Source organism: Polistes dominula, unplaced genomic scaffold (assembly GCF_049000335.1).
Source record: "Polistes dominula isolate Pdom_NZ unplaced genomic scaffold, Pdom_raw_medaka contig_11, whole genome shotgun sequence".
Classification (NCBI taxonomy): domain Eukaryota; kingdom Metazoa; phylum Arthropoda; class Insecta; order Hymenoptera; family Vespidae; genus Polistes; species Polistes dominula.
This window is the reverse complement of record NW_028301154.1, coordinates 1481488-1508584: the sequence shown is the minus strand read 5'-3', so window position 1 is coordinate 1508584 and position 27097 is coordinate 1481488. Positions and strand designations below refer to the sequence as shown.

General features: G+C 27.3%; 1 protein-coding gene across 4 annotated transcripts in view; it reads left to right on the top strand.

Moving 5' to 3' along the window:
- The window catches only part of LOC149030557 (uncharacterized), a 216441-nt gene that overhangs the window by 141603 nt on the left and 47741 nt on the right, over positions 1–27097 (top strand). For all 4 annotated transcript variants that reach the window (XM_089178715.1, XM_089178718.1, XM_089178717.1 and 1 more), the window contains exons 3-4: positions 3489–3691; positions 21373–21505. In XM_089178715.1, coding sequence (XP_089034841.1) covers positions 3489–3691; positions 21373–21505 — 336 coding nt within the window. The remainder of the gene's footprint in view (positions 1–3488; positions 3692–21372; positions 21506–27097) is intronic.

Genomic DNA, 27097 nt, shown 5'->3' with positions numbered 1-27097 from the left:
TTATATACATATATATTAAAATATTATATTATTTATTATTTATTATTTACTATTTATTATTTTAATATTATTGAATTTTTTTTTATTTAAAGTGTCGTACGTATTTTTTTTTTTCTTAAAATACAAAATTATTATTTAATTTTATATTTCTTTTAAAATTTTTATTTTATATATATTATAATATTATATTATTATATTATTTATTATTTACTATTTATTATTATAATATTATTGAATTTTTTTTTATCCAAAGTGTCGTAAGTATTTTTTTTTCTTCATAAAATACAAAATTTTTATTTTATTTGTATTCTAAATTGTTAAATGAATAATTTAATAACAAGATTCAATCGATTATTCATATTTTCTGATTATATATTTTAATCAATTTAATTCCAAATATTATATACCATGAGAAAAATTTTTATAAAAATAGAAATAAAAATATAAAAAGATGATTTATCTCTAATTGGTATAATACTGCCAACAAATAACAGATCAAATGATGACGTAATCGAGTAATCAAAGTAAATTATATATTCACATGTACACTCCTATACGTACGTAGGAATATTCTGTAATTGGATATTTGATATAATTAATAGGGAAACGTATTAACAATATAATACACATCCTGACTCGATGAAACATGATTTATTCGATTATCTATTTCCATGTGTGATATATATTTTTGCACGTGTCTGTGTGTCTGTGTGTCTGTGTATGTAACATATGTTCATATACCAATACATATTTTTCAACTAATACACAAAATATATTTACAATCTAACACGTAACCTAAATTCATTGTGATACATGAATTATTATTATTGTATTCGTTACATATTCAACGTTGTATATATATACTTTATAGTATATACTAGGTTTATACTAATACCAATTTTAAAAACAAATCCCAAAACATTATGCAATGTATAATATAAAATACATAAAATATATCGAGAGAGAGAGAGAGAGAGAGAGAGAGAAATTTAATTTATAAATAAATGAATTAAATTTTTAATCCTTTTTATTTATATAATCTACTTTAAAAATATATATATAACCAGCAATAATAATCCTTTAAAATTTATGAATAATAAATATGTACGTGATTATTGTGCGTTTGTGTGTGTGTATGAATGAAATATTTTTTATCGTACAATTTTTATAACAAACATCCCCTGACAATAACTGCACTTTAATAAATGCATAATACATCTATCGTGTGTGTGTGATCTATATCGTGTTCTTCTTTATAAAAAAAATAAAATGAAAATGTTTAAAAATGAATCAATTGATCAAGAAAAATATAATTATAAACATCGAAGAATTTTATTTTGAATGATATTTTCTGATTATACGTGAATTATTACAATAGTATTGTAGAATACACTTGAGCAAATGATTTAATCGTCATATACGACGATGCATGACTACGAATGAGACATCAAACGTTTGTAATTTGGATGATCCTAAGCCAAAGAGCTAATCCAACTGTGCTAGTTTGCCTATATACTACTTGATGGACCTACGACTACGACACGGTCAAGCAAGTACGAGTGTGTATGTGTGCACTTCATGTCAGCACCTATACAATTTCCTCATCCTCGTATAGAATTAGAATGAGAGAGAGATAGAGAGAGAGAGAGAGAGATAACTAGGAATAGTTCCTCAGTTAATTTGACATTCCTCAAATTAGCTTCTCATACTATTATATCCACATCGTTAACATAGATTTTAATTTTGGAACACATATTCATATGTATATAATACATTTTTTAAATAAAATTAAAATAAATTCCAAGTATTTTTTTTTTTAACAATAATATTTGTATTTTAAATATTAATTTATAATTAATGTAATATGTAATATTAATATATGTGTAATAGTTTTGTTATTGATTAATGAATACGAATATTTGATGTGATATATATAGAAAATATGAAATATAGAAAATATATAATAAATTCAACAATAACATATTATATAAAATAAAGATATAATAAATAAAATATATAATAAAAAATAAATATAATAAATGAAATACATAAGAATGAAACATTAATTGATCATTAATTAACTTATTACATAACACGATATACATATTTATAATTAAACTCGAATATATAAAAATGAATAAAAATGAAAAACACGTCAAAGAAAATTTTGATAATTAATCAAATGATATAAAAATAAAATAATGACGGATATACTTTCGTATACTAACATTCTAATTTGGTGAATTGGAATTAACAAAATTGGAATAGCAAGTGGCAACTGTGATGAGCACGAAACATACGAACATACGAACTAACATACTAACGCGTACCTTTACAGTACCGTACCGTACCTTACCGTACCGTATCGTATCGTACGGTACTTTATGACTGTATATACTTACATACGTACACTTTCCTAGGTTGAAATTACAGAGTCGAGATTAAGTTGCGTAAGTCAGGCCCTGTGTTTGCACACTCACCCAGAATTATAACCGAAGAGGGGTTGCTCGTATTACGGGAGAATACGATGGAGTTCTCGGAGATTAAAGTGTCCTGAGATAAAGAGAGAAAGATAGAGAGAGAGAGAGAGAGAGACAGAGAGAGAGAATAAGAGAAGAAGAAGTGTACTTCGAAGAATCACGACCCTTACTGCAAAATTTATTATAATATTCTTTACAACTTGAAAAGTTATGTTTATGGCAAAATTGTTTAATATAAACAAGGGGAATGAAGGATTTTTGAAAATTTATTTTTCATGTGAGGATACTAAAATATTGTTCTAAAAATATGAATGACTAATTATAAAATTGAAAAGTTAAATTTTTTGAGTATTTATAAAAACATTACGCCTGTAGGAATGCAACCCTCCAGACAAACTTTGAAAATGTTGCTTGCGTGCGCCATCTCCTGAGACCGAATTTTTTTGCAGTCAAAACTGTTTATACACGTATGTATTACGGGTTGCCTACCTTTCGGGCAGAAAACAAATTCCGTCCCAATAGATGTCTCTCGCAAGCAACATTTTCAAAGTTTATCTGGAGGGTTGCATCAAGACAGGCGCATATTTTTAAATAAATTATTAGAAAAAAAAGTAAAAATAATATAATAATATTATACAATAAATTATCCTACTCTTAATAATTACTAATTATTGTTAGATTTGTTTAATTTATTAAATTTTATATATTTAATAGCAAAACGAGATATAAAGTTCAACTATACTATTATATATTAATCTATTTATTATGATTAATCTTATAGTTATTAAAATTTATTATTAAATTTGTTACAATAATAATTTTTTTATAATTTTACAAATTTTTATAATTTTTTTATAATTTTTTTTTATAATTATTAATTTAATTCGTTATTTTATAGAACTTTTCATTTTTTCTTTTTTAATGTCTACATAGGTTGATTACACCTTGTCTCATTATGCAATAAAAATGAAAACTTTATTAACATGTTTATGTGTATATGTGTTACAGATGACATCGTAAAAGTTTCAATAGAAATGCCAAATGAAGCTGAGGAAGGTTCAACGATCGAATTGAAATGCGAATGGCGACTTACAGGTGGTACTGGTCTTTACTCTGTCCAATGGTTCAAAGATGATCACGAATTTTTCCGATACGCACCATCTAACAATCCCAAAATACGAACATTTTCTCAACCCGGTATAAACCTTGAGGTAAATATTATTTCAAATATCAAATATATCTTTATAAACCACCATCATTTCTTCCTATTAAACAATCCTTTGCACTATGAAATGATATTTTTCAATTTTAATACAAACCATTTTTGAATACATTTAAATGTTTTCTTTTGAAATTTATTTTAACTAAAAAAATAAAAAAAAAAACAAACAAACAAACAAAACTAAAAAGAAAAACAATTTAATCATTTTAATAAAAATACGAACGTGTCGAGTAGTATTCCATCATAAAAGTACTAAGGGTTAACTTATATACAAAGTGAGGCGTGTGTAAGAATTTTCATGACCCTTAGAAAAAAATTTGCTGAGCTCAAAAAGAATCTAAAAAAAAAAGACGTGGCATTAGCAAGGTAGAAAATAAAAAAATAAAAAAAAGAATAAGGTACGAAAGAAAAAACAACCAAACCAAAAAGAAAACAAGAAAAAGGGCAGGTGTGTTAGTTTCCTATCGGTCGTACGTTTTCAACATCGTTCACGGTAGAAAAATCTTTTGAGACACGTTGCAACTAACCAAGCAACGAAGCAACCAACCAACGAACCAACCAAGGTATGAAGGAAGGTAGGAAGGAAGGAAGGAAGGAAGGAAGGAAACGTTGTATTCCCTAAAGTGGTACACGAGGTCTTAAGGGTTCTTCCGTCGACCGTACGCGCGAGATTCGATGCAATCAATCTTGCAACCCCCCCGCAGTGTGAAAACCAACGAGCATCTATCCTCCCCTTTCCACTTTTTCCTGGGGTTTTCTCTTCCTCCTCTTCTTTCTCGTAACCCCCTCCTTTAAATCCAACCACCCAATTGAACCACCCAGCAACCTACCCAAACCAATTCTCAATCCCATCCACCCCCTTCACCTTCACCAAGATTCCCAAGACGAGGATTCTGACGATGGTGGTAAAAAGGGGGAAGGGGTTAGGTGATGATAGGGGATGATGATGAGGAAGGGTGAGTAAGGGTTCCATTGGGGTGGTGGTTGGTAGATGCGTGTAAGGAGCAAAAGGTTTTTATAGAAGAAAATCACAGCGAGAAAATCGAACGCTCGAAAGTTCGATGCTCGATTTCCTTTTCCTTCCGTTCAAACCCCGTGATGCTTCTTCTTTCTTTCTTTCCTTCTTTCTTTTTCTTTTTCTTCGTTTTTTTTTTTATTCTGCTTCTTTTACCCTCAACGATTTCGACGTAATTCATCTTCCAAATCGAAGGGATATCGAGCTCACCGACAAAACCATTCGAAGGACTGACGACGAGAACGAAGAAGAAGACGGGGACAAACGTTGCACCTAACATCTTCTGGATTTTCTTTTGCTGTTAGAATAATCATAACAAAAATTTTCTACGTGTTTTTTTTTTGTTTAATAGAATACACCATGATCTTTTTAAGATTCTAGTGATGGGTTTAAACGTGTCGAGTTTTTAGATTATTATCAATCAGTTTTCATTGTTCATTATTGTTAATGTATATTTGGAAAACCTTTTTTTTTAATTTTTATTTTATTATAATTTGGTTGTTTAAATCATTGTTTTATTTGTTTTGAAAATTTATTTCTTTTTTATTTCTTTTTAAGTATTGTTATAGTAATTCTATCATAATTAATTAATTTGTTTTATTAATCGCTTTATTTATCTAAACAATTTATTTCGTATGAGATTGATATATCGATAGTTCGATAAATCGATATATCAAAAGTTCGATAGATCAATATAGCGATAGTTCGATAGATCGATATATCAAAGTTCGTTATTTCGGTAGTTCGATAGATCAATATAGCGATAGTTCGATAGATCGATATATCAAAGTTCGTTATTTCGGTAGTTCGATAATCGATATATCGATAGTTCGATAATCGATACATCGAAGTTCGATATATCGGTAGTTCGATAATCGATACATCGAAGTTCGATATATCGATAGTTCGATAATCGATATATCGAAGTTCAATATATCGATAGTTCGATAATCGATACATCGAAGTTCGATAATCGATATATATCGAAGTTCGATATATCGATAGTTCGATAATCGATATATCGAAGTTCGATATATCGATAGTTCGATAATCGATATATATCGAAGTTCGATATATCGATAGTTCGATAATCGATATATCGAAGTTCGATATATCGATAGTTCGATAATCGATATATATCGAAGTTCAATATATCGATAGTTCGATAATCGATATATCGAAGTTCGATATATCGATAGTTCGATAATCGATATATATCGAAGTTCGATATATCGATAGTTCGATAATCGATATATCGAAGTTCGATATATCGATAGTTCGATAATCGATATATCGAAGTTTGATATATCGATAGTTCGATAATCGATATATATCGAAGTTCGATATATCGATAGTTCGATAATCGATATATCGAAGTTCGATATATCGATAGTTCGATAATCGATATATATCGAAGTTCGATATATCGATAGTTCGATAATCGATATATATCGAAGTTCGATATATCAATAGTTCGATAATCGATATATATCGAAGTTCGATATATCGATAGTTCGATAATCGATATATCGAAGTTCGATATATCGATAGTTCGATAATCGATATATATCGAAGTTCGATATATCGATAGTTCGATAATCGATATATATCGAAGTCCGATATATCGACAGTTCGATAATCGATATATATCGAAGTTCGATATATCGATAGTTCGATAATCGATATATATCGAAGTTCGATATATCGATAGTTCGATAATCGATATATCGAAGTTCGATATATCGATAGTTCGATAATCGATATATCGAAGTTCGATATATCGATAGTTCGATAATCGATATATCGAAGTTCGATATATCGATAGTTCGATAATCGATATATCGAAGTTCGATATATCGATAGTTCGATAATCGATATATCGAAGTTCGATATATCGATAGTTTGATAATCGATATATCGATAGTTCGATAATCGATATATCGATAGTTCGATAATCGATATATCGATAGTTCGATAATCGATATATCGATAGTTCGATAATCGATATATCGATAGTTCGATAATCGATATATCGATAGTTCGATAATCGATATATCGAACTTCGATATATCGATAGTTTGATAATCGATATATCGAAGTTCGATAATCGATATATCGAAGTTCGATATATCGATAGTTCGATAATCGATATATCGAAGTTCGATATATCGATAGTTCGATAATCGATATATCGAAGTTCGATATATCGATAGTTCGATAATCGATATATCGAAGTTCGATATATCGATAGTTCGATAATCGATATATCGAAGTTCGATATATCGATAGTTTGATAATCGATATATCGAAGTTCGATAATCGATATATCGAAGTTCGATATATTGATATATCGATATTTCGATACGTACGTATATCTATATATATACATCGACATATATATATAATGTAGTACTATATATATTTCTAGGAAGATTGCATTCCCTTTTTCTCTCTCATGTTTTTTCTTTCTTTATTTCATTCTTCTATTTTTTCTTTTCTTCTAGAATTTCCTTTCCACTGTTATATCGATCTTTGTGAAATACATATCGAAAAGATATCATGAAGTAAGAAGAAACCAAGTATCGAATAGGTAGAAAAGGATATGTGAGGAATCGTAATCAATTTATAAATGAAATGTACAATTCTCGAATAACAAATATCAATTGTTCATACGATACTATTATATATTATTGAGTTTTTCTGGTTACAGTTTCCTTCTTATTCCACCACTTTTTTTTAAATTATCATATCAAAAATTGTTTCTTAAATGTATCATATATATTTAAATAAAAAAAAAATAATAAATCAAATCTTTTAATACGATTAAATCATTTTTACTTTTTTTTTATACAAAATAGTTATTACATTTTGTTAATTATTTAATAAATTTTTTAATGGGTTATATTAAGCGTTACGATTATAATCGATCAAAAGTTTTGACTTTTAATATGATCGAATCAAGGAAGATCTCTAGGTATTTTATTTTAGAACAGCTTTTCGTAGTTCTAAGATAAGACAAGAACGAGATGGAGGAAACAAGTTAACAAGTGTAACGAGAAAATCTATTTGCTAAAAGAGAGAGAGAGAGAGAGAGAGAAAAGAAAGGGAGAGAGAAAGATGCACTCGAAGCGAGTACTTTAGTGATTTTCTTCTTAGCTAACTATGCTGAGTAACCTTGCAATAACAAGCCCAGAATTTCTCCACCCACTCCCCCCTTCATCGTACGCTTATAATCTTGAAAGCAATATTTGTTAGATAATAATAATAATAATAAAAAAAAAAAAATAGAAAGAAAGAAAAAACATAACTTAGAGACAAACAGAATTTTACATCGTTTGTATTTTCTAGAACACTCAGCTCAGAAAGTACAACCCCTTTACCTCCTACTCTCAACCCCAACATCATTTTCAATTCTTCATAACTTTCATTTCGAAGTAGGAATAGTTACGATATTGTAACTAAAAAAAAAAATGTAATTATATAAGTAACAAAAAGATAAAACAGTAATACACAATTTCGCCAAAGAGATTACAAAATTAAAATATTAGAATATTATGTTAATATAATAAATACAATAATAAATAAAAAATGATAGCTAAAACAGTAATACACAATTTTGTAATCTTATAATATATTAATATATTAAATAAAATAATAAATAAAAAAAAGATAAATAAAACCCCTAATATATAATTTTCTTATTTTATATTATATTCATTTGATGGATCAACAAATGAATTTTTTTTCTATATAAAAATTACTTTTATATTTTATACTTTCTTCTATGTTCTATTTATTGTACCCAAAAATCGATTTACATTTTATTATTTATACATTTATATGTAATTTATGATACCTTATACAGTTTAAAAATATTAATGAATGATAGTTTTGAATAAAAATGAAAACAACGAACGTAATTGCATATAGATGATGATATAATATTTGATAAAAAAAAAAAATAAAAAAACTAATAAGAAAAAGAAAACTATGAATTACATTTAGTATGATTTTAGGATTCGGTGAGAAAACTCGCATATTGTTCGAGTTTGATAAAAGATACAAGGAAGGGATCCCCGTTGAGATTGCATTCTTTCTCATCCCTTTAGTCTCGTTTTTCTTCCTAAAGGAAAATAGTCGCTAGAAGATACATCGTTGGTTATCGAGAATTTTAAAAAGAAGGAATAGCGTGAGATACTTGAAAATAGAAAAAGAATAAGAAGAAAGAAAGAAAGAAAGAAGAGATAGAAAAAGGGAGAATGAAAAGATGACGTACCACCACCACACCCCATTCGCGTTGAACAATCCCTATGAACTTCCAACAACGTTTTTCAAGGATTTCTTTCATTTTTATTATTTTTCTTATTTTTTTTTCTTACTTTTCTCTCTCTCTCTCTCTCTCTCTTATTTATTTATTTATTTTTTTTTCTTCTACTTTCTACTTCTTTCTTATCTATCCCTCTCTCTTTTTTTATTCCAATGCAAAAAAAAAACATAAATCACGATGAAAATTGAATTTCTAGATATTTCTTTCACGATAAACAATCCTAAGATAACATGGAATAGTCGTTTCGTATTTTAAAGAAAACCAAATACCCAACCAAAGCCCCCCCCCCTCACCCAACTCTTTTATATTTTTCGATTGTGTAATACGGTATAGTCGAGAATATAATATTATATCTACTCAAAATCGTTTCTCAACTGCAATGTTGACTTTTTTATTTTTAATATAAATATTATATCGCGATTTAAAAGTATTTCACATAGATAATACTAGTTACTTAGAAAAATAAATCATTTCAAGATTAATCATGGAAAATAATAATAATAAAAAAAAAAAATAAAAAAACATGGGAAAAGAAAAAGTGTTTGAAATTCGTTTCGAAAATGATTGAAAACGATAATATAGTTCGATATTCGTTAAAAACGATCGTAAAAGAAAAGAAAAAAGGAAGAGATAATAAGCTTTTTCCCCTATGTATATTTTTTTTTCTTTTCTTTTTCTTTTTTTTTTTTTCTTTTTTTTTTCCTTTAAACCTCGATAACAACGTCACGATACGCTCGATCGATTCGCCAATTTCCTTTTAGCTCATACTTAATGGCTCGTCGATGTAGAAATTTACATTATCGAGTAATAAATAGACAATGTTAAAATATTTGAAGAAAAAAAAAGCAAATAGAACAAAAAATAAAAAGTAATAGAAAAAGGAAAAAAAATCAGATCACATTTTTCTCTTGACAAAAAGATCAATCGAAAGACATAAAATAACTTTTTAATATTGTAGTTTCTTTTTCTTTTTTCTATAAAAATCTTTGTTGTTGTTGTAATATTTGAACTGCAACAAAATTGTTGAATGAAAGAAGGATTTACTTGTAATATAAAATTCTAAAATAAATGATTTATATATTGTATTAATTATAATAACAAAATTTCTAATTTTTTTAATTTAAAGATACGCCAAGTATTACTATACCTTAAATTATATTATGAAAAAAATAAATAAAAAAATAAATTAATTTATAGATTATTATTATTATCTATATAATTTTAATTAAATAACATATATTTTATTAAATTGTATTATATAGATTTAAATTAAATTATTAAAAAAATAAAAAAAAATAAATTTGTAGATAATTATTATCTATATAATTTATAATTTTTCTAATCCAACCATACGTCCAGTATTACTTTAATTTAAATTATATTAAAAAAAAAAAATAAACAAAATAAATTTATATAAATAATTATTATCGTAACATTTGTAATAAACTATATAATCTTTAAATGAAAAAATATTTTTAAAAATATCTATTTACCAAATATCTATCAATACAGTTTTCTTTTTAAAAGCATTTTTCTTGAAAAAAGAAAAAAATGTTAAAAATCTCAAATATGGTAGAGAGTATCCTTCGAATTACGTTCATCCAAAGTAACTAATATCGTGCAAGAAAACGAAAGAGAAAGATATATAGATAAAAAAAAAAAAAAAAAAAAAAAAAAAAGATAGTAAGTGAGAGAATGAAAGGAAGTGGGGAAACAAAGATACTTTGAGAAGAATCTTCTCGTAAATCTTTTCTTTCCTATTATCGTGGTCGACATCAAAGGATTTGACCACAGAGTACGAACCAACCCTTGTCGTCCTTTCTGGGTGTACGCAATCGAGAAAGCAGAAAGAAAATGAGAGGTGAGGGGTTTCGTCTAAAAAAAAAAAAAAAAAAAAAAAAAACGGAAAGAAAAGATAAAAAAAAAAGTGAAAGAGGAAAAGAATTCTTAATAGAAAAAAAAGGAAGAAGAAGAAGAAAAGGAAGAAGAGGTGCATACCTATGCCATTTTGAAAAGTTTAAAGTAGGGTAAAAGGGAATATCTCTCTTAGATGGTTCTTGGTTAAATTTTACCTAAATTCGTCGTTGACCATTTTTAAATCGTCTCTCTATTTCTTTCCTTTTTATTTTTCATTTTTATATTCTCTTCCTTTTCTTCCTCTTCTTCTTCTTCTTCTTATGGTTGTTGTTGTTGTTCGTGGTTTCTTGGTCATTTTATTTTTTATTTTCTTTTTCTTGTTCATACTGTTGTTTTTCTTTTTCTTGGTTTTAATCTTTTGATAATTCTATATTACTTCTCCTTTATCTTCTTTTTCATTTGCTTATTACTAGGTCACAGGAATAATTTTTTGCTTTTATATTTCAAGAGATAAAAGTAATTTTGTCTTTCGAAGATCACGATGAAAGAAGGAAGGAAAGAAGGAAGGAAGGAAGGAACCTGTGGGCCTTCTAGTCGACGAGAGGATTCAGAGTGTATAACCGAGGAAAGATGCTTTTAGTTTATTACCTTGAGAAAATTACTCCACCCTCTCTAGACGCTCGACTTCATTATTTTCCTCTCCTCCTTCTACATCTTCTTCTCCTTTTCTTCTTCTACTTCTTCTACTTCTTCTACTTCTTCTTCTATTTTTTTACATCATTCTTTTATCTTTTTTTTTTTAATGTTATGTAATCTATTTTAAACTTGTTTCATATATATGGTTAAAGTCTTTAACAATGTTTAAGTAAAGACAATTTGACGATTAATATTTACTCTCCTATTAATTATTAATTATTGTTAAGACTTGCGAGAACATATACATAAACAAATATGATTTTAAGTCATGGGATCGTTCTCTAATAAAATTTTCTAATAAAATTATGAACAATTTTCTAATCTTTTTTATAAAAACATTACGCCTATAAGAATGCAACCCTCCAGACATACCTTCACGGAATTTGTTTCTGCCCGAAAGATAGGCAACCCTTCATACACACGTGTATAAACAGTTTTGACTACAAAAAAATTCCGTCCCATGAGATGGCGCTCGCAAGCAACATTTTCAACGTGTGTCTGAAGGGTTGCATATCTACAGGCGCGCGTTTTTTTATAATTATTCAACAAATTATTAGAAAAAAAGTAAAAATAATATTATAATACTATTGTATAATAAATTATGATACTCCTGATACTATATTAGTTAAAATTGTCATCTGAAAATAATCTTATCTATTAGAATACTGATGTTGGAATTTTATATAAAAAATTCTTCAACCAAATATTTTATTTTTTCGTTACAAAGTTTCGGTCAAATCGGTTAAATTTATCGACAGCATTGAATTTTGAACAAAACCAAAAAATATCTATTTAATTTTGACATGGTGAAAAAAAAAAGAAAAAATAAAGAATTTCTTTCCATGGTAGCATGCAATACAAACTCCATACCCTTCTATATATATTCTACAAAAATTTTTCGTTCGAAAATATTTACTCGGTAAAATCCTCCCTTCCCTTAAAGAAAAAAAAAGAAGAAAAAAAATAGCCACGATACTTCGAAAATATAATTTTGTTCGTTCTTTTGACTCGTCCTCCCATGTATGTAAAAAAAAAGAAAATAAACAACGAAATAAATAAAGAAAGAAATAAAGAAGTAAAAAAGGAAATGCATGTAATAATAAAAAAAATATTTTCACGCCAACGTTAAAAGTCGACGAATATTTTCGTTAAAAATATTTTCACGTGGACGCCGAAAGTCCAAATATTTTTCATACTTTTCGTTCGTTCCATCGTTCGCGTATCATCCTTCTCGTATTAAAAAATATCCTGTTATTTTACGAATGGTTGCGGTGGAAGAATAGGAGGTGAGTAGAGAGAAAGAGAGAGAGTGAAGGGGTGAAAAGGGAAAAGGGGTTGGGGTAGATGTTCAGGAAAAATAGCTTCTCGATATTGATCTTTTTCATAAGTCCTCTTATAAAGAATTGGTACAGGCCCTTTTTGTTTTTCTTTTTTTTTTTTTGCAAGACATTTACATGAAAATATATATCACACATATATATATATATATATAATATGTGTATAGGTATATATTTAAAAGTACGTGAGTGACTATGGTTGGTCTCCCTTCTACATAGGATAAAGTTCGTATTTCCTGTTGCGGTGAAGGTTCAAAGTCTCTTGGGTTTCCTGGTACCAACCGACCGCACGATTTCAAACGTTATGAACTCTGTTTTGTTCTGTGGTAATATAGTTCCCCCCATTCTCGAATTCTAGAAGGTCTTATACTATGAGAATAGGGGTGGGATGGGCTGAGTTTTTGGGGTGGGATGGTATATACAGTTTTGCTTGTTGTGTGTGCCGGAAACGAGACGTTTCAGTAATATTACTCGATACATCGTGTTACTCGTACGAATAAAACCACAGCAATGTATTTTCATTCGAAACTATTTAGATCTGTTTTAAATGAGAATTAATTATATATGACACGTGTTATTCATTTTGTTTTACGTCATGTTATATTATTATAGGAAATTTATCTTCTTGTAAAATAAATTATATTACTATTTATATTACTATTATATATATATATTGTTAAACATTCGTACGATTTACATGAGAGTTTCGTTAATTATTTTTTTTTTTTTTTACGAAATAATATGCCACGTGTTATTCATTTTATTATATTATATTATTATTTATATTATTTATATACATTGCTAACCCTTCGTTTGGTTTACGTGGGAATTTCGTGTCCGAACTAAAATTATTTTTTTTACGAACTAATATGCCACGTGTCACTCATTTTATATCATGTTTTATTATTATAGGAAATTTATCTTGTTGTAAAATAAATTATTTTTTTATATATATATAATTAACCCTTCGTTTGGTTTACATGGATATTTCGTATCAGAATTAAAATTACTTTTCTTACGAAGTTGTTCCATTTGTTTTATAAAAAAAATAATATATATATATATAAATGCAAAATTAAATTTTTCGACAATTAAATGATTGATATATCCCAGTTGAAGGTTTGGAAAATTGGTAGGAATTTTTCAATAAATTTTGTGAGTACATTAAAAGAACAAAAAAAAAAAGGTCGGAAGTGAAAAACCCACGTATACTGCAGGAAGATACTAAAAAACGTATACTAATGAAAAATTAATATATATATATAATAATAATATTATTATTAAATTATTTTATTATACTTTATAGTTATGAATTTAAAAAAAAAAATCAAGTTTTACAGGTACCAACGTAAAATGTCGGATAAAAGAAATAAACGGAAGGAAGATGGAAAAGAAATCGTGTTGAACTAACTTTGTCTTTTTTTTTTTTCTTTTACAATAATACACGAAGAGAGAGAGAGAGAGAGAGAGAGAGAGTAAAAAAATGAAAGTAGGTCACCTGGATGACCTTTATTCTTTCCTCGCGAAACACTAGCGGCAAAACGATTACTTGGGAAAACGTGTGACACAGAAAAGTGGAAAGTGGGAGGAGAGAAAACTAAGTTGGGGACGGTCAAACGTCTCGAACAATTTTCTTTCTTAGAAAACAAACTTAAAGGAACGTACTATTTTTTATTTTTATTTTCCATGACGAATGGATACATCACAACGAATCAAACAAAATTCCACACATATTGAATAGATCAAAATTATTCTATATAACATTTTATAACAACAATATGACTGTATGACACAACCCAACCCAACCCAACCTCCATCGAAAGATAAAAATAAGACAAATTTAAATGTTTAAAATATACAAACATAAATTGATAATGTAAAACGTTTTAAAAACAATTCTTTCAACATTTAAAATATCCTCTCATTCTGTACAAAAAAACAAAAAGAAAAGAAATAAATGAAAAATCTATCGAGTTGAAGTAAACTTTAATAAAACGAGAGTGATGATCTTCCGTGACGCATAATATTCGCTTAATGTACCTAGAAAATGATGAAGAAAGAAAGAAAGAGAAAGATAGGGTTTGAAAATAGGGGTAATAAAGGTAAAGAAGAGTAAAGGGGTTGCTAGAAGGGGGGAGGACTTGAGTGGTGATGGCTGGGGGTTAGGTGGGTTAGTGGGGTTAGGGGAGTTATAGGAGTTACTGGGGTGGGAGTTTAAGGGGGTTGGGTGAAAAGGGCGGATACAAAACGGCAGGATGTTCGCCTTACTCTCGTTCGCCCTCGGCTTCAATGAATTAACCCGATTCCACGCGGAACGTGGAATCCATTAAGGGCATCCAAACGGCGGCGGCGGCGGCGGCGGCAGCGACGGCGGGCGTCCATAGATGCGACGCTAATGGATGGATGCGAACGTCTAATGGATGCTGTAAGTTTCCCCTCACGGCGAATGAACCCGTAACCAGACGAGACGAGACGAGACTCTTCGAATTTTAACATCCGCTTTTCTACGATGGTATACGAACAACTTAACAAGAAGGAAGAAGAAGATAAAGATGAAGATGAAGATAAAAAGGAAGAAGAAGATGAAGAAGAAGAAGATCGTATATCTTTGGAATATATTTAAACCTTATAATGTCAACGTTATTCTTAATCTTTTAACAAGTTAACTCGGAGTTTGACAAGTATACTCGTCATGAAAAAGTGGCAAGATTTTGTATTATGAGTAATATACTCATCAATAAAAAGTAATGACCATTTGATACTTAAATTGTAATATTTTCTGAAAAACAAATTTCAAGATGAATAAGTAGAGTTTCAAGATTTTTAAATTACTATTTTTTTTTATTCTTTTTTTTTTTTAGTTCATTTTATTGCCCAAAATGAGCCATTTTAAGCCTCTACTTTTGTCATAGGTCAATTTTTACGATACACAGTACACTGTCGATAACTTTTAGAGAAAAATCTTTATATATATATATATATTAATTAAACATTTTTATTCAAGTTTCAGAAAGATGATTAATAAACAAGAAACAAAGAATAAACTAAAGAATAAAGAAGATTGTTCTAATAAATATGTATATAAACGAAGATAGAAATAAAAAAAAAACCTAACGAAAGTAATAGTAGTAGTAGTAGTAGTAGTAGTAATAGACACGAAGGTATTTTAAAAGTCAGAAAAGCTCCCAGTTTTGAAATACGTCGAGTGAATTCACCCTCCCGTGAAAACTTTCTAAACACCGTGAACTTGCAATACGTTGAGGGTAATTTTCACATCCCCTTTTCCTCTAGCACTTCCAACTAACTCTCCCATACTTTTACATCAGTTTTATTTTTCACCAATACTACTACTAGTAGTAGTAGTAGTAGTAGTAGTAGTAGTAGTAATAGTAGTTGTAGTAAACTTGCAAGTTTCTTAAGACGATTGCAAAAGAGATGCAAATATCGTAGGGGGTTGATGCAGTAGTTGCAACCAACACAGGAACAGGAATCTTGCCGATTCTAGAAACCAAATAGAAACAACACGAGTTTGTGGAAATACATGCAAGATGCTGTGTCAACGAAGTCGACCACCTTGATTTATTCCTTATTTGCTTCAGGGCACGTACCTACCTACCTGCCTACCTGCCTACCTACCTACCTATCTACCTAGTTCACCATAACGACAAATTCTTTTCGTGGGAAATACGAATGACCAAGTCAATTCTACCTCTTTCAATAATATATATATATATATTACAATAAAAATAATGTTATTTATTAAATCTTATTACCTCTCTCTCTTTTATTTTATTACCTTTTATTATTACCTAACTTTTTTTATCTTTTATTAATACCTAAACTTTAAATAGGTAAATGTGGTAACTAATTTTAATTGAATAATTAAATTTAATAATTTTTTATTTTTTTATTATCTTTATTATTATAAATATATTATTTTATTTATTATATTTATATTATAAATATAACAATAAAGAAATAAATTTATTAGAAACAATAAAAATACAAATTTATTAGAAAATAAAAGAAATCGTTTGTAAAAGAAAATAATAAGGAATTAACAACATAATTGTGTTTATGAATAATAGAAATGTAAAGTAATACTATTCCAATATTTTAAAAAATTACCCATTGACGTACCAAAATATAACAGTAAAGACACATACACACACACACACACACACACAGCTTTAGAATAATAAATAACATTTTCTCGTTCGTTTCTGTTCATGAAACACAAACTTACTCAAAGACTAACTTGAGAGTAAAGTAAAAGACAATGGGCATACTCTGTACGAATGCCCTTTTCCAAGTACTACAGAGTAGCCCAAGTAGCTCTCACAAATGGAAAGACCAAGAGAAATCGGATCTCTTTCTCTTTTTCTTTCTGTTTTTCTCTGTTTTTTTCTCTCCTATCCTCTATTTCTATATTTTCTCTCGTACACTTTTCTTTTCAACGGGTTTACATTTCTACGAATGAGAAATATGGAACAAGATTTTCTCACAGGTTTTCTCACATATTTCAAAACTTCTGATCGAATTATCAACGAAATAAAATCAAAAGAAAAAGATAAAAAAAAAAAAAAGAAGATATTAATCATTAAAAATAAATAATAAACGTGTTTAGGTTCATAATTAAAACATAAAATGGTAAAATTGTAAAATAATTATAATTGAATGACGCTTAACCATGGAATAATACCATTTGTAATATTATTTCCGAAATTCTGTCAATTACATTATCCACGTATATATAATTGACAAGGCTTTACTGTTAACTTATCCATCAAACAAATATTAATGATATAGGTCAGACACATGGTGGTTAACATGTTAGTAATATCAAATGTAACATCATTTTCTTCCTACAACGAATAATTTAATATTTAATATTAAAACAGAAAGAAAACATTTATATCACTAAAAATTTAAAAACAAAATAAATGATCGTTTGATACTAAAAAAAAAAAAGTAAGAAAGAAATTAACTGTAACAAAAATGTAAATCTTTTTTATATATAAAAAAAAAAAATATGTAATATTAAAAGAAATAAATGTAAATATAAAAAAACATACCACATTTTTAAATCTTACATTTGAAATAATAAAATAAAGGATCAAACGATAACATTATTATCACACGGATAAAACCCTACTTCATTACAAAATAAAAATCAAAGAACTTAAGTGCATATCTGCAATCCATAAACATAATGACAAGTTTCGATTGCACAAAGGACAAGATAGAAATATTCAAGATCAAGAGAGATGGAAATAGAATGCAGTAGTATTATAAATTGCTATAGGGGATGATTCAATCAATTGAGAAGTCCTATCAATCCAACCTGACGCTCAATTTCTCGTCTACCCTTTAAAGGAAGATAGGGAAGCGTTGAAACGTTGACAACCTAAACACAGAAGACCTAACCAGACCAGACCAGACCAAACCAGAACAGTAAAGACTAAACCAAACCAGACTAGAACAGACCAGAACAGACCAGAATTGAACAGAACAGAACAGAACAGAATATAGTGAAACCGATCAGATCAGATTATAACAGACTTGAGTATAGCAGATCAGAACCGATCAGAGGAAAGCAGAGTAGAATTGAGCAAAGCAGAGTTGATTCTCTTGACGATGATGATATAGCTTCCAAAGAGAGAGACAGAGAGAGAGAGTGAGTGAGTGAGTGAGAGAGTTAATTGGACCGCGGATGTATCTAATCGAACCTAATGCGAGCAGTCGCGTACTCGTGTCTCGAGCTTTACTAACGGCCCATGAATTATCGATAAGCACGAAACGTCCTGCCACCTTGCATTCGCTATCAATGAACTTACACACTACCGTCACTATCGACATAATACTCTGTATTGTCTATTCTACTTCCTTCTTACTACTATCTCTGTTCTTTCGTATATAGTTTTCTCAATTTTGTTGTTAAACTTTGACTCGTTAGACAGTTTGATTGAATGTTTCATATTTTATCTAATTTTTGTATACTTTATGTTTCGTTCATTCTGAATTTTTGTTGTGTTCCATTCTTTTAATCTTTTTTTTAATTCTACCAATATTTTTTAAATTATCAGAAGTGGAAATATCAATGTTGATAAAGTTTCAACGAGTTTATTTTATTATTATATGCTATTGTTATGCTTTGACAAATTTTGAACATCCCTTTCAATGGGGCTGTATAAAAAAAAAAAAAAATCAAATTTTTTGTTTTTCAAACCTACATGATACGATCAATATTTGTTGTTATTGTTTCTGTTATTGTTGTTTACTTTTAATTCTATGCAATTCTAGAGATTCGTCAGAATAATACACACTGTTATAGTAGAAAGATCAAATAGCTCAAAGTTTAAAAAAAAAACGAAAGGAAGATGTTTCTCTTGTATATTTAACAAACCCTAAATCAAAACCTAACAGGAATGGTGTTCCTTCTACCTCTCGCCAAAAGGATGGTAACAAAACTTCTTCCAGATTCAACAATTTATCATCATCATTGTATCATCACTTTCTATAATATATTATTTCTTTTTTTTTTTTTTTTTAAATTAAATTATAAAATATTTATTTGTTCTGACAATTGCTGCATAAAATCTGAATAACATGAGAATAAAATGTCCAACATTTTCCTTTGATGTTTTCATTTTGTGTGTGTGTGTGTGTGTAGAAATAGTTGGAATATTTGATCGTACTGTGTTGGTGTGATGATGGTTCTATTGGTTCTGTGTGATGAACATTTAAAATTATTGAAAATAAAATAATAAATTTGACACTATATCAATTTGACTCAACTCATGTCAATCTTCGTTATTCTCTCATTCACTCTATCTTTCTTGATCTTAAAATCTAAACAGTGTTACATGTGAACATTCTATTATTATTTCTTTGACCTACACCCATCTAACGACCACCAAAGACAATGCACACGACATTACGTTACCACAGGAATGTTTCAACGAGGAGATATATTCACGTTAGTGAGATACCGAGCACGGTAATCCGTTTCTACGTTCTCTCTCTCACACTCTCTCTCTCACACACTCTCTCGCTCTCTCTCTCTCTCTCTCTCTCTCTCTCTCTCTCGATATCCACAATGAACGGATCGTAATTCGAATGCCCTTCGACTAGTCAGGATTAGCCACAAAATCGATTCTAGATCAATACGATATCCTCACACCTAACCCCCAATAAATGATTCGTGTGATATGGAAATAAGTAGTAATGATAAAGCTATTATCATACATTGACAAAATTTAAACACCCCTCTCAATAGGGGATATGTGCATAAATGAAAATCATTTTTTTTTGTCAAGCTTATGTGATCAGATGTGGTCAGATTAATATTTGTTATTGTTATTGTTGTTATTTTTTTTACACTATTTAGATATTTAATATATTTTAGGGGGGGGGGGTTCTTTTTTTATGATTTTGTAAGAGAATTTTTTAGTTTTAATTTTCGTAAAAATATTACATAGGATATTTATCCTATAAAATAAAATATAATATATAATATACTTATACATATCATATTTTATTTTTTATTATATTTATATAATAAAATTTATTATTATATATTTATAAATACTATTATATATTATTATATAATTATATAAAATAATATAAAATATAATATACATATAAATATATTATATATACATTATAAATATATATATATATATATATATATATATATATATATATATATATAATAATAATAAAATATAATTTTATAAAATAATATAAAATAAAATTAATTTACTGTAATTAGGAAAAGTGGTCTTATACATTTTTTTCTTTTACAATATTTGCATTGTTTTAACAAGAATGAATTTTTGTATTACATTGTATATTATGTTTTTTTTTTTGTTCTTTTCCCACTCAAAGGTATAATGCATATATATATATATATATATATATATATATATATATATATATATATATATATATATTGTATATTGTATTTTTATCATATTATAATTTAAAACTCATTAGATGAGAAAATTTCATTTCTAACCTCATGCGAAAATTGATCTACTTCATACGTAATTGCCGATAACGGGTTTTATTATGACAATAAAATATGATTTATTTTAACGAAGAGCATATTAACGATAATATATTACAATATCAGACAATATCGAATTTTCTAAATATAATGGTCATTATGTTTATTATCCTTTTACCAACCCACACTCACATCCACCCAACCCTTTTTAAAATTACCATTAACTTTTTTTAATCTCATTTTCGTGAAATGAAAATTAATAAATGTGATATTATTCATGAAAATTCTATATATAACAATTTATCAAACGATTATTAAAAAGACTATTTTTTCAAGATGAAGAAACTTAGGACAACGTCGTCACGTTTAGAAATACGTAAGTCTTCCATTACCAAAGCAAACGTTTTCGTTTTCTTTATGTTCGCAGAAGTCAAACAGCGAAAAATTGATAAGGTTGGTGAACGTAAGGTTGGCAACATCTGGTCAATACAAATGCGAAGTGTCAACTGAAGGCCCATCATTTGAATCGTTTGTCAAAACTGCCACTTTGACTGTCGTATGTAAGTACACATTATTGATTTATAACAATATTTCAATTATATTGAGTTGGCAACTAAGTAATTGACGATTTCAATTATAGATAACTCTCACTCCCATTTTTATGATTATTCGTAAATGTTATGATCTTCTTCTTCTTCTTCTCATATATGTTAGCTGTCATCCAAATCTAGCTTTACAAGTTCATTGCATAGATATTTTCTTAAAGTTTTTATTTGTACCTCAATATTAAAAAAAAATCTTTTATTTCATTGAACAAATTGGCAATTAATTACTTAGTTGCCAATCCAATATTTATTTTATTTCTATTTCAAATACAATCATTTAAAAAAAATGAAATCTTTAAAACCAATCAAAATTTTTGTCAATTTTATTATTGATAAAGAAAAATGATAATAAAATGAATAAATAAAATTAAATAAAAGTAATGGTAATGAAATAGAAAAAAAAGAAAAAAAAAAGAATTTAAAGAAAGGGAGTAAATGGGACAGGTTGACGATAAAAAACAAAACAAAAAATGAAACTGGTCAACGATTTTTTAAGAACATTGAGACAAGGGGGAAAGAAATAAAAAAAAAAAAAAGAAAAAAATCTTTCATCATTTATCACAATTCATCATAAACGAAAACATTTTCACGAGAAGAGGGTTGTTTTATCCCCCGTCGAATCCTTTTTCAAGGGTTTCCTAGGTTCCCTTCTTTTTTTTTTTTGTCTCTGCTGCGACACACACACACACACACACACACACACAACAATTTGATTTTCCTTCAATCTTCTGCCTTGTCTCTGCTCTTTTTTTTTTATTTTTTTTTTTATTTTTTTTTATTTTTTTTAGTTTCTTTCCCCTCTTTATTCGTATAATTTAGTCTTAGAATTTTGTTTTGGTATTTTTATTTGTTATTTTCTTTTTTTTTTCTTTTTCTTTTTCTTTTTGTGTTTGAACGAAAGAACATTTTTGTTTTCTTCTTCTAGGTAAAATTTCATTCTTTTTCTCTCAGAGTGGGAGAGAAAAATATTATGGAAAATATTATTCATGGATAATATTATATGAGGGATAAAAAAAAAAAAAAAAAAAAATAAATTTTACGACAGGGATTGAAATTGCAGTTGACGAGTATTCGCAAAAACGTTTTATATTGTTTTTGTTTCGTGAATTGAATTCGTGAAACTTCGAACAATCGAATCGTTTTTATTTAAATATTATAATTCAGTTTTTATACAAATTAAATTGATAATATATTATTTGCAATGAGAAAATTGAATATTATTGTACAAGGTGTACAATCACAGATAAGATTTTAATTAACAAATTGTATTATACAATTTTTTGATTTATATTTTTTATTTAAAATCAATTTTCTTTTTCGTTTATATCAACAATTAAATTACAAGTAAAAGATTGTAAAATTTTTTTAACATGATCCTAATAAAATGAGCATATCCTAAAAAATATATTTTATTGATAATTATAATGAAATTTATCGTTTGACAAAATTTCAAAAAATATAATCACGTTTACTTGTTAATAAACAATTTTTTAATAAATAAAAATTCGAATCATACGTACGAGATGTTTAAAAAAATGTTTGTTCGACATAAAAAAAAAAGAAAAAAAACAAACGAAAAGAAAATTGCATATGTGAGTATTGAGAAATGTGGTAAAAAAAAAAATGTATAAAAATAAAAATTGAAATAAAAAAGGGAAATAAAGGAAAAGAAAAATAAAAATAAAAAAAAAAGAAGTAAAAAATCATAACGTTGTGCTTGATAAAATATAACCAATTTGCGAATGGCAAAAGTTACGTTTTCATCCTTATCGTGATTGCACGAAAATTTGATTGGAAGAGAAAATACATATAAACAAACATTTATATATATATATATATATATATATATATTGGGTCTCTTACTTGGAAAATTGAAAAGCGAAACACACGTAGAAATTATTTGATAATAAATATTGTATTGTTTTTCTTTTCCATTATTTTTTCTCAATTTTTTTTTTTGTTTTTTTAATTCTTTTTATTTTTTAAAAATTCGTATTGGTATTGGTATAAACCGTGGTCGTATATAATCGATTATTTCATTCCATTCGATAACGAGAATGCATACGAAATAATTTCCAATTGAAAAAGAGAAACGTTATATTGCTGTATATAGAAGTAGATTATTTTAATAGAAATAACAGAACGCGCGATTTTATACATATACAAGCACACACACAAACATACATACATACATACCTTTACTTGCAAATATTATTTTAAATCGAAAAAATTATAGTTTGGCAAATTTTTCCATAACGCTGAAAATTATTTTTTTAATCGTTTCCTAAGTAATCAAAATTGTTACAAATTTATAAATATACATTAAATTAAATAAATATACATTAAATTATATATTAATAATTATATTATATTATATAAAAATAACTAATTATATATATATATATAATAAACTTATAATTAAATATATAACTAATTACTATATATTAAATACTATTATATTTAAAATTATTATATACAATACTATAATACTATTAAAGTATTGATAATAATATATATATATATACCATTATAAATTACTATATATACAGTATTAATTATATATATTTTAAATAAAAGAATTAAATTAATAATATAATAATTTAATTTTTTATAATTACATATATTATTATACTATTACATAAAATATATTTACATATAAAATAACAGGATAAAAATACTACAAAATAAAATTCAAACATATATAACACATACCTGCACACACGTATATGACTTTAAAGTAATCGATGTTAACTTTAACGAATAAAAGAAGGAGTTAGACTAATCCAAGTTAAGAATAATCCTAAGATAATGAAAAACTATCTTACAAGACGTTACAATAATGAAACTTAATGATCAAAATGTAGGATAACGCGAGAACACGATAAAACCGTTTTCCTTCTTCGGTGCTTTCATAATCCTGGAAGGCCAGTGCTTCGTAATTATTTCAAACGGGTTAATTCGAGCAGTGCTTGTGCTCCTGTTCCTCCTCCAACCTTTTCCCCCTTTTCTCTTCTACAATCTACCCTTCCTTACACTTACCCCTCCTTTTACTATGGGATAGTAGTAGTAGTAGTAGTAGATTCCTAATTGTTAATTAGAAAGTAACGCGCGGTAGCTTTTATTAAACGTTCTCGTTCTACTATCATGTTCTACCACGTGGTGCAACGAACTTAATTGACTATAACTAATACAACAATAAAAAAAAATTTTGCATATTACATGTACACATGTGTCGTATATAATATAATTACTATAATATATGTTTTCTCTTTAAAACTTTGTCTGCTAAACAAAATAACAAATTATCAAATGATTAAATAAATATAAAAACATATTAATTAAACCATTTAAATTTATCATCATGTGTGATTCATCACTCAAATAAGTCAACAATAAAATGAACGTTTAAATAATTATTTCAACAAAGATTAAATATATTCAATGAAAAATGTTTTCATATTAAGGAGTTAATTTACAAACGTTAAAAGATCCCTGGATTGGTTGCAGCTTTCGTTTGAGCTCGTTTATTTGTCCAGTGGCAAATCGTTTGGTGGTACATTTTCACGTCGTCGTATTTGTGCATATGAGGAAAGTCTCGGTAGCAGCAGCAGAAGCAAAAGCAGCAGCATGTATAGGCAAAGTGTATGCCAAAAGCACGTTCCAAGTGTATATTTCCATGGAGCCATAGAATCTACTTTAGCGTCTACCCACCAAATGGGGAATGCTGCTTCAGGGATTTTCCTTTTCTCACTATACGACGAGAAGAAGAAGAAGAGCACGTAGAAAGTCAGCGAATTTTATTTAATGAGGAAATAATGCATGGTCCGGTACTATTTTATTTTTATTTCAACCGATATATATATATATATATATATACCTACTTGATTATAAAATGTAAAATTTATCTGGTTTTTTATATGTATACATACATATATATATATATATATATATATATATATATATATATATATATATATAATGTATGTATATCTACTTATAAAATTAAAATTAAATTTTTATCATTATTTATAAAAATATTACGCCTATAAGAATGCAACCCTCCATACACACATTGAAAATGTTGCTTGCGAGCAACAACTGTTGGGACGGAATTTTTTTTTGCCCGAAAGATAGGCAACCCGTAATACACACCTGTATAAACAGTTTGGGCTGAAAAAAAAATTTCGTCCCAACAGGTGGCGCTCGCAAGCAACATTTTCAAAATGTGTCTGGAGGGTTGCATACGAACAGGCGGGAATTTCTATAATCAAATTAATAATTAAATAAATAGTTACAAATTAATAGTACAAATAATATTATAATAATATTATATAATAAATTATCCTCGAAACTTGTTTATTTAAAGGTTTCACTTCGAACTTGTGTGATTTGCACACATGTTGTTTTTTATTTTATTTATTTACTTTTACTTTAAAAATAAAGTGGTAAGAATTTTGCATAAACTAAATTCATTTATTTTTTTGATGAGATGACCACTTGGGATTTATACTTGAGTGAATAATTTTGAAAGAAATAATAGTATACAGTATGTAAGTGTATTCCTACTTTAAATACATGGTATATAACGACCATAAATGAAACATTTTCAGTAAAATATGATAATATTATGCACAAGTTGAATTGCCGTTGAAAGTGCAATAACACTTTTTAAGATACATCGCAGAGGGTCATAAAAAAAAAAATCAACTTAATTATACTTCAACTACTACTACTATAACTACTACTACTTCTTCTTCTTCTTCTTCTTCTATCATCACTTTGATTATCTATGATAAAAAAAAACCTAAATATAACCCTTTCTTCGATGGCATGATTTACAAATCATAGAAATAAAATATTCAAATATTCCATTCATTTAATGAACGTTCTAACCCATCTACCATAATCGTCAGGTAACAAAATTTCTATGAGAACTCAATCAAATCCAACAACAACAAAATATTAAATAAATTTCATTCGATACAGAAGTATAATAATATAAATTAATTTTTAGTTCATTTATAAAATAGTAATAAATAATAATTTGATAATAATAATAACAATAATATATTTAATATTATTTATTATTATATTTAATTATATATTAATATTATTTTATAATAATGTAATTAATAATAAAATAATTTTATTATATATTAATATATATAACTAATACTTTAATACTATTAATAATATTAATAATAATATGAACTATTTAAATAATACTTTAAATATAAAATTATTCGATTAAAGATTAATCTAAACGAACAAATGTTAAAATACTTTTCATATACTTTAAAAAACCAAACAAAAAAAAAACAAAAAAAGAAAAAAAGCAAAAAAAAAAAAAAAGGATATAAAGGATATGTGATCAAGATCGGTATCATTCGATCTTAGGATGACTTTCAAACCATTCTCCTGGGTAAAGTAAAACCAAGTGGAACCAAGAAGAAAGAGGAAACAGGAAACTAAAATCGGTTTCTTCTTGTTTTCCCTAGAGAAAGTCACAGTAACCGTCTTCTAGGTTTCTCTATCATAGAGTTTTAC